This window comes from Orcinus orca, chromosome 20 (genome assembly GCF_937001465.1).
Source record: "Orcinus orca chromosome 20, mOrcOrc1.1, whole genome shotgun sequence".
In the NCBI taxonomy this organism is placed as follows: domain Eukaryota; kingdom Metazoa; phylum Chordata; class Mammalia; order Artiodactyla; family Delphinidae; genus Orcinus; species Orcinus orca.
Window position 1 is genome coordinate 46,756,834 of NC_064578.1, and position 9,549 is coordinate 46,766,382.

General features: G+C 57.3%; 2 protein-coding genes across 5 annotated transcripts; both read right to left on the bottom strand.

Annotated features, from left to right (window-relative positions):
• Positions 1-75: 75 nt before the first annotated feature.
• On the bottom strand, positions 76-2,686 carry TTC9B (tetratricopeptide repeat domain 9B). 4 transcript variants are annotated; one of them, XM_049703728.1, is made up of 3 exons: positions 1,911-2,673; positions 1,163-1,378; positions 76-292 (listed from the first exon to the last, which is right to left on the bottom strand). In XM_049703728.1, exons 1-3 carry the CDS (start codon positions 2,329-2,331, stop codon positions 183-185), a joined length of 747 nt encoding a protein of 248 aa, XP_049559685.1. In that variant the 5' UTR covers positions 2,332-2,673; the 3' UTR covers positions 76-182. The 4 variants fall into 4 exon arrangements, with proteins under 4 accessions (XP_049559685.1, XP_004271334.1, XP_049559684.1 ...); XM_004271286.3 differs by having other exon boundaries at positions 1,163-1,345; positions 1,911-2,660; XM_049703727.1 differs by lacking the exon at positions 76-292 and adding an exon at positions 304-662 and having other exon boundaries at positions 1,911-2,686.
• Positions 2,687-4,800: 2,114 nt separating this feature from the next.
• On the bottom strand, positions 4,801-9,201 carry CCNP (cyclin P). The gene is made up of 6 exons (XM_049703726.1): positions 9,069-9,201; positions 7,394-8,989; positions 7,035-7,190; positions 6,048-6,206; positions 5,806-5,957; positions 4,801-5,042 (listed from the first exon to the last, which is right to left on the bottom strand). The coding sequence occupies exons 2-6, from the start codon at positions 7,550-7,552 to the stop codon at positions 4,877-4,879; spliced, it is 792 nt and encodes a 263-aa protein (XP_049559683.1). The 5' UTR covers positions 7,553-8,989; positions 9,069-9,201; the 3' UTR covers positions 4,801-4,876.
• Positions 9,202-9,549: the final 348 nt, after the last annotated feature.

The window sequence follows — 9,549 nt, forward strand, 5'->3', positions numbered from 1 at the left end:
CCAGGCCTCGCTGGATCTCCGAGGTCCAGGCCCATGTCCCCACCCGGGCCCCCGCAAGAACACCACACGGAGAGGTTATGGTCACCAGCGACAAGTGCTTTACCAGCAAACACATGAGTCAGGGGAAGTTACATGGTGAGGTGGGGGGCAGTGGGGGTAGGGACGGTCCCCCCAAGTTGGCCTCAGCCAGTGACACCCCGGGACGCGGCCCCAGCCCCACTGTCTTCCCGCTGGAGGCTGCAACGGTTCATCTTCAGCTGAGTCAGCTGGATGTAGCGCAGGACGTTGGTGTCTGCAGGGGAGGTGGGCAGGGCATTATCTGCGTGTCCCGGGGCAGCAGGTGACATCTGCACCACCTCGGCTCACACTTCATGGTCCCCGGCCTTCGGCGGCCCACCCCGCCACGGCTGGTAGAGCCAGAGCCCTTCTCCCAAAGCCCCAACCGAGCAAGCAGAGCAGGGCGTGTCACACGTCCACACTTCTGCATCTGCTGTGCCCTCTGCCAGGAATGCCTCTTCTCAGAGACTCCCGTCACACTTCTTACCCTCCAGTGATAACTGTAAGAAGCCTGTTCCCTCCAAACTGCTCAGCAGGAAAACTTATCTTGCCCCTGCTCCCACACCCTGTGCCATGCACCTGCTGTGCTCCCTCTTCAGTGGCCCCTAATACAGAACTGAGTATTGTGTCTGCCGCCACCCCACCGCACACACACCCTATGACCTCCCACAGGGCAAGGGACAAGCCTCCAGCTCTGCCAACCCCGCCCCCTGCCAATCTCCTGGCACTGCCGGGAAACAGGTGAAAGAATAGGTGAGTGTGTGAACAGGTTAGTGAGCAGATGAATTAATTCAGGGGGAGGGGAAAATGGCGATGGGGGAGGGGGTTGTGAGTGGCCAGGGAAGTGGCTGAATAGGTAAATGGGAAGCAGCAGGACGGGCTCAGGACGGAACAGATGAGAGGTGGTTGGGTGAACGCCAGAGGAACGAGGGGTGAGTGGGCGCGAACGAATGGCAGGTGAGTGAAGGAGTGGGTGTGCAAGGAGTAGATGGGTGGAGGCCGGACGTGGGGTGAGGGGTACAGCATTCATTGAAGCAGCTCTGCCCTGATCCTCCTGCCCTTGTTTCCTCTAGCCCCTTTCCCTGCTCCCTCCCCGCCCCCTCACCTGTGGGTTCCCGGCTGCGGGCCTCCTGCAGGTAGCGCAAAGCACGTGCATAGTCGCCCAGGTGGTAGAAGGCAATGCCGGCGCGGTAGGTCGCCTTGAAGTTGCCCTGCTGCTTCTCCAGCACCTTGAGACAGTACTCGCGCACCCGCTCGTAGTTCACCAGCTCCGACTGCAGCAGGCAGGCTGCGGGGGCACCACGACCGACACTCGCAGAGCCTGTCGACACCCCAGGCCTCACCTGACCGCGAGGAGCCTGGCCTTCAGGCTGCGGAGGACCCCTTCCCTTTCCCACGGCTGAACCCGGCCTAAGGGATTGCTCAGGCCACCGGGGGCCGCCAAGCTTCTGACCAATCAAGACAGAATCGATCTGCACCGCCGCTAGAAGGCGCGAAAAACACAGACAGGGGCTCACAGGTGCTTAGCTGGGAGGTGTCTGTAGGGGAGAGTACTAAGGGTGATCTCAGAGGTGAGGGACGGGTCCTTGAATGGCTCATCCAAGGTAGGTTTTTCTCACCTGAGGTTCGCAGGTCGCAGCCCAAAGCCCATTTCCTGCATCCCAGCTCCTTCCATTCCCTGTGGTCCCCTAGACTCCCAACCCCTCTTCCTGATCAAGTTCTGAGGTCTCCCACCACAGACCCCAGCCCTAGCCCCTTGAAGCCTCCAGCCGCCCCCCCAAGGCTTGACTAGTGCCTCTCACGTCCCACCCCTCTCAGATATGCACCCTCTGCGCTCCCCGACGGCCCCGTACCAGTGAGAGAGTCATAACATTCCACCTCCGTGTTCTCCACCAGGCGCCGCTGCTCCTCGCTGAGGCGGGCTGGCCCTTGGCTGGTGGCGGGCCCGGGGGCGGGGGCGGGAGCGGGCAGGCCTCCAGGGCGGGCCCCCTGCGCCGCCTTCAGTTGCAGCAGTGCCCGATGATACTTGCCGATGGCTTCCCGGAACTTCTTCTCTCGGTAGCAGCGCTGACCCTCCGCCTTAAACGCCACGGCGGCCCGCAGGCTGCTGTCGAGAGCCGCACCCAGGCCCCCCGACGGCTCTGGGGCAGGACTGGACCGAGCCGACCCATGGCGGGGGCTGGGGCCCGGCGGGGAAAGGGCGGGAGGCGGGCACGGCGGAGGCTCCGGGGCAGCGCTGAGCATCAGCACCGGGGACAGCGCGCCGCGCTGCATTGTGGGAAACTCCTGCGGCCGCCGCTGCAGCTACCGCATCGCCCCCCCGCGGGGCTGGTCCCCATTCTTTCTCCGCCCCCGCACCTCCGGTAGCCGACTCCGGCTGCCCCCTATGGGTCTAGAGAAACCCCTCAAGACTTCCCCACTGTCTCCTTCAAATCCCTTCTTCGCACTCCCCTTACCCTCCCAATCCTCCTGCTTGCTCTCCTCTCTCATGCCCAAAGCTCCTAAACCTTTCTAGAAGGAAAGAACAAGTCTGGGAGAAAGAGCAGGAAGATAACAACCTCGTGGAAGGATGGTTTTCAGACCGCTAGGCATTTGGCATATTGGATAAGAACACAGGCTATGGATGCAAGCTGCCCAGATTCAAATACCTGCTTATTTTCTCACTAGTTGTATGACTTAGATAAATCACCTGAATTACCTGGAACTCTGTATCCTCATCAGTAACATGGGACTATGATAGCAACTTTGGAACCCATTCATTTATCTATGCAACAAACAAATATTCACTGATATCTTTCTGTGCCCAACTCTGGGGCTGCGTGATGCTGGGAGATAGCAGGGACTGAGAGAGCCTCAGATTCTACCCTCACTGGGTCCCTAGGGAAGTGGGGGAGACAGACCAATGACCAGACAGTGGCAGCCCAGAGTGGGCTAGCCTGGGAATTACAGGCAGGGGGGTCGGGGCTGGGACGCGGGAAGCACAACAGGCTCTGACGGCCCAGAGGAGGTACCCAGCATAGGCTGAGGTGGTGAGTGAAGACTTCCTGGAAGAGGGGAGAACTCGATGAACAAGAGAGATCTGCTTCTTGCCCTTATCGAGCTCACTGTCTGGGTAGGAAAACCAGTGGGAAAGCAGTCAAGTGACAGCCCAGAGTGAGGAACACAATAATAAAAGAGTGTAGAGAAGGAAATACATGAGAGGCTTTCGAGAGAAAAACTGAGGGTGAATGATTGTCCTTCAACACTCCTTAGCTGCTTACTCAGGGGTGGGACCTTGGCCAAGCTCCTTGGTCTTCCTCCACCTTCCTTCTGTGTAACAGGGAGGTAACAAGTGAGCTTACTTCAGAGTAGCTGTAGGAACTGAATTATATTATGCAGGTAAAGCACAGGGCCTGGTACAGTAATGGGCAAATAACAGCCAGTGTTTCTTATCGTCCATGAGACTGAGATATGTGGTCGTTAAGTGCCTGACGCTGAGTCGGCATCCACATATAGTTGTTGAATAAATGAGTAACTATGTATTAGCACCATTACCCGCCCCCCCCCACACACACACCCAAGACCCTAGCTGGAGTCTCATTCCCAAGCACCAAGCCGGCATTTCCACTGTCCCCTCCCCCTCCCACTGCACATCCTTCCCCCGGAGGTCCCATGGCAGTTCCCACCCAACAGGCCCAAACCTGAACATGACACCTTTCATCCCAACTGCAGTATCTGCTTCTATATTTTATTGTACTTTGCTGAGTCTCTCCCTGATCCCCAATCCTCCAAACCTGAACACCTCAGTGGTGAAAACTTCCTCCTCTCTGCACCTCCAAACCCAGGCTTGGTTAAGAGTCTAATATTCCCGAGATTGGATTCCAGAACAGCATTGGTCACCTTTCTGCACCTCAGGCATGTTTTTGTTTTAATTAAAAACTTGGAAACCCACTGATTCATAACAATTATTTTCTGAACACCTACCAAATGGCTAGGTGCTAGGGGCTCGGTAGAAACAGGGGACAACTGTACCTCACAATCCTGCTAGGATGCAATGCTAGCACATTCGCAACACCTACTAAGTGTCAGACACGGTCCTAAAGCTTTAGGTTTATGTTAACTCACGTCCTCATCACACCACCAAGAGGTCGGTATATTATACCTAATGACACTGTGGCACTTCAGAGGTTAAGTAAATCACATCCCATTTAACAAACTCTTGCCATCAAAGGCCCATACTATCACAAACTGATGACCCTCACAGGCCAGTATATGTAATGTGTTAGATTTGTGCAACCGTTAAAAATATTGAATTAGTTGCCAGCATTAGAAGAGCAGAGATATTTATGGAATCACAGATTTTCAGCTTCCTTCGTGAACAAAATCTGAAAATCTGGCAACATCAAGGTAGCTAGCATTCCTCATGACTAGGACAGGCATTCTCAGTTTCTCACAGTCGCCATTGCTCCTAGCTTCTCCCCAACCCGAAGACCGAGTTTCCTTCGCTTGCATTGCGATTTTCCTCTCAGCATCCCTAACTCCCGCAAGCGTTTGCGTTAGGGATCCCCGTTTTGTCCCGCTCAGCGGTGCTTGCGGAAGCCCGCCACTGCCTCCTGGCGGCGGAGTCCAGAATTCTCATCGCGTCTCCCAGCAGCCATTAAGGGACTTGGTGAGAACATCCAATCAGATGGGTGAGAAGCCCGGGAAGTGACCAATCAAAAGCGACAGAGGGGCCAGAATTCGACCACTGAGGATAGAGAGCGCTCGGAATAAAAAACTCTTTTATTGAAGTGGGAGACAGACGCACAAGGAGAGTCTTTTTTTGCTTGGGTCTCGGGGCTCAGGGAGGCCCGGCCGGGGGGTGGCGGAGCAGGCGGGCGGCGACGAGGCTGGTGCCCTGGCGTTGGGGCCGCGCGTACTTGAGGAAGATGGCGGCGAGGCCGGGCGCAGGGCCTCGGAGCGCGGCGCGGACCATGCACGGCTCGACCGGGCCCAGCTCCGCCCGGCTGCGGCGGAGAGACGGAGAAACAGAGATGAGGCAGGGGTAGCGGGGAATAGGAGACGACCTGTCCTCGGAGCTTGGGGCTCGAGGCTGAGAAGACAAGCTGACTTGGGTCCCCGAGGACTTCTCAGGAGTTCTCTCGAGGTCGGACACGCGGTCCATCATCTAGAGTGACTGGAGGGCGCTGACGAGGGGCGGACCCCCTATTTTTCCCTCAGAGCACGGCTATGGGAGAGCCAAGACCCGCGGAGAGGGAAGGACTGGGGCTGGGGCTGAGACTGGGCAGACAGACATCCAGCTCTACCCTAGGGCACGGGCTGGAGGAAAAGATGATTCACCCTGCCCCGCGGTGGCGTGGTTAACAAGGAGATGAGGGACTCCAGCAGCTAAAGGGACACCAATTCGTGGCCAGGAAGGGAGCTAAGGGACTCGAGGCTGGCAGACCTCTCGTTCTCAACCCTGGAACGCAGTTAGAGCATCTTCTGGGCCTGAGGAGATCCTATTTTTCACCCTGGGGCAAGGTTAAGGGCCCCCACATGTGAACAAACACCCCAGTCTCTCAGACACCCCCAGAGAAAAGCAAATGGGACCCCCCCAGACGAGGCAGACACCCCATTCTCTCTCGCACCCAGCAAACAAGTCTAGCCCCACCCCAGCCCCCAGCCCCCCGCACACACACCTAATTGTCTCACATTCTCTGAGACGGGAAAGACGGCGACCAAGAAGGTAGGCCCTGAAGCCACAGAGAACCTCCGCCGCGGCCATACCTGTAAAGCGCCGGCTCGGGCCCGGAACCCGCCCCGTGGAGCACCCGGTGTGCCAGGCTCAGTGCTGCAGCGGCACGGCGACCCGGCTCCCATCCTGCTGCCTCGGCCTCCAGCAGAGACAGCTCCAGGAAGTAAGTGGCAAGTAGCAACACCTGCCATTGTGGCGGGGAGCAATCAAGTCACGCCCCTTCCCGTGCAGGCCACGCCCCTAGCCGCGCAGGTCACGCCCCTGCCCCGCGCACCTGGGGGCCGCTCCGGGCCAGCGCAGCAAGCAGCCCGAGGCAAAGTAGCGGGCCCGGGTGGTGCAGCCGGAAATCCAGGCGGCTCAGGATGCGGCGCTCCGCGCACAGAAGCTCGGCCCGCGAGAAGGAGCCATCGCCCAGGAGGCAGAGGGAGGCGGGCTGGGAATTGGGGGGAAAGAGGTGGAGGAATCTTGAACCCCGGCTCGTTACTCCCTGCCATTGAGCTCCTGGGATCGGTTCAGTCCCTGTGCTGTACCTCAGTTTCCTGGTCTGTAAAATGGGGCCATTGATTTGTTTTCTGGAAATCGTGGGAAGCAGAGGCTTCAGAGTCAGATAGACTTGGTTCCCGAGCTCAAACCTTACCATTTACTCTCTGTGTGACATGGACATCCACTGAAGCTCTCTAAGATTCAGTTTCTTCATCCATAAAACGGAGATGTTACTCCCTACTTCACCAGGCAGTTCTGATACGGCACTGAGTTTATGCATGTTAACTATAACTACTCAAGAAGGACTATAGGGGCTTCCCTCGTGGCGCAGTGGTTGACAGTCCGCCTGCCGATGCGGGGGACACGGCTTCGTGCCCCGGTCCGGGAGGATCCCACATGCCGCGGAGCGGCTGGGCCCGTGAGCCATGGCCGCTGAGCCTGCGCGTCCGGAGCCTGTGCTCCGCAATGGGAGAGGCCACAACAGTGAGAGGCCCGCGTACCGCAAAAAAAAAAAAAAAAAAAAAAAAAAAAAGGACTATAACTACTCTAACTATTCAAGACTGAGTTCAAGTCCCAAATGTGCCTTTGGGCAAATGTCTTCCTCTCTCTGGGCCTCAGTCTCTTCCTCTGTTAAAGGGACACACTGGTAGCCTCTACCACAGGCAGACATGCTGGGATTCCAAGAGTAGGTAAAGTGCTCGCTTGGCACACAGTAGGCATTTAATCTGTGATGCGGCGAGGAAGGGCTCCACCCTCCCAAGCCCCGCCCCGGGAGTACCTCTGGAAGCACGCACTCTTCCATTTTGCACGCCACGAACAGGCAGGCCACGCCCAGCAGCTGCAGGCGGTGTAGGCGCACTCGGCCCGCGCCTAGGTAGGAATCGAGCAGGTGCACGGCCAGGTAGAGCGTGTCCCCCGCCAGGCCCAGGTACTCCTGGGGAGAGGCGCAGGTAATCACCATGGTTCTAGGATGCTACGCAGGCCCAGCCCTTTCTCCCTCCCCATTACGTACGTGAACCTGCACTAGCCAGTCCACCACTAGCGCGCGCATCTCCGGGGTCACGGTGCGGGGCAGCGCCCTCCGGGGCAGCGCGCGGCACACCTGGGGTCGGGCAGGAACGGCCTCACTCTCCTCACCTGTGCCTCGGCTTCTCTCCCGGTCTCCAGCCCTGGGTGCAGCAATCTCCTCGCACCAGTTGGATGTCCCGAGTGCCACACACAAACTGGCTTCCGACGTCCCCTCCGAATATGCTCTTCCGTGTCCCCATCTAGAACCCTGGACGCCTCACTTTCCATCTCTCCAGTCTAGCCCCCATGGCCACAGGACTTCCTGAGCATCTCCTCCCGGGTTCCCAGACTCCAATCTTAGTCACCAAGCCTCAACCCATCCTCCTCAGAGCACCCAGAGGGTCTTTCTAAAGTATAAATCTGACCAAGGAACTCCCCTGCTTAAAACCCTTCCTTGGCTTTCAGTACCCTTAGGAGAAAATCCCAATTGCTCTCAGACTCTCTCAGGCCCTGCTCCAACATCCCCTCTTCCCTCTCTCCCCTCACAACCCACACTCCTGCTCCAGCGTTCTTTTGGCCCTAGACTATGCCAAGCTCATTCGTACCTCAGGACCTTTGCACTTATGTACCGGCCATTCCCTCCAGCTGAAATGGTCATTCCCCACTCCTTGCATTGCTGACTTCTCGGTCATTCCAGTCTCAGCTAAAATTTCCCTGACTTTTTCTATACTTTTCCTTGCATGCCATCATCTCTATCTCATTGCTTTATTTTCTTCATAGTATTTCAGTCTGGAGATACCCTGTGTTTCCTTGAATGTTTTGTCTTTTTGCCCCACTAGACTGCTGGCACCACGAGGGCAGGGATTTCTGTTCAGATCACAGCTGTGTCTTGGTTCCTAACAGAGACCCTGACCCAGGAGAGATGCTCACAAGATGTTTGTTAAATAAACACATCCCTTCAGTATTTCTTCTGGCAGTGCCTGTCTCAGACAGTTAACTGTGGACCACCGTGGCCTGTGTTTGGTTTTTGTGGCCCTTCTGAAATTATCACCCGCATTTGTTTGTCTCCCCACAGTGAGGACAGACTATCTCATGTTGTCCATCGCAGCATCCCCAGTGCCTAGAACATGCTCAGAAACATTTGTTATAACTCGCTAAATAGTTGGTAAGTGAGTAAATGTGAGGGACAAGTACGAGAGGTTATGCAATACCAAAGGAGGGGCTGCAGACAGCCTGGGGAAGATGGGAAAGGGCATTCCCGGCAGTGGAAACCACACAGGTAACAGTGCGAGAGAAAAGCCAAGTTGTGGATGGCAGTGGTGTAAAAGCTGCAAAGTCGGGTGGGAAGCGAGGTGAGAGGCTGGCGAGGTGGGAGTTAGGGAATGCTTGCTGAGTGGGCGTTGGGCGAGCGAGTCAGCTTTGGCTTCCTCTAACCCGACAGCCTCTGCCGCCCTCCAGGGATGTGGGCGGCGCCAGAGTTGCCCAAAGCCCGCTGGTCCACGAGTGTCCCGCCCCGGTCCCACTCACCATGACTTCGGCGAAGATATCCCCGGCGTACTCACGTTCTCCCTCCAGCCCCAGCGCGCTCAGAGCCTCCTCCAGCCCCGGCGGCGCGCACGGCCCGGGGGGCCTCTCCGGGCATCCTGGGGAGGCCCTCCTGCCCGCGGGGACGCCGTCGGGGACTGGGGTGCTCCGAGGCTCGGGATCGAGGTGGGCGGTTGGACTCTGCAAGGGAGAGGGGGTGGGGTCAGGGCCTGGAGAAAGGCCCAAGCCAGGAGGTGGGAACCTGGCTCCTGTATCTCACCAGCATCCTTCAGGCTGGAGTCAAGGGCCAAGCCGAACTCCCGCCCCTTCCCGCTGGAGCTGAGGACCCGCGGTGGGCGCTTTAAATGCGCCTGGGCGCATGCGCGCTGAGCACGCCTCACCTGGGCAGGCGCACAGGCAATGGCGAATGCTACGCGGGCTGGCTCTGCACCCTCCAAACCTTCTAGGTCAGACAGCTGGATCAAATCCTCTTCCTGCTACTTACTATATGACTGATGCAGGCCCTCTGAGCCTCACTCTCCTGACCTATAAAGTAAGGATTTGAAAACTTAGCCGAGTTATCCTGAGGAATTTGTAAGATGGTTTAAGTGTCCAGCACAGGGATTAATACAGTTAAAGCTCAAGGCATGGGAGCTATAAAATCACATAACAAATATTAATAGAGGGCCTCTGTCCCCTGTAGTGGGTATTCAGGGATGAGCAAACCACCTGTGGTCGCTGCCTTTACCAAGCCCACACAG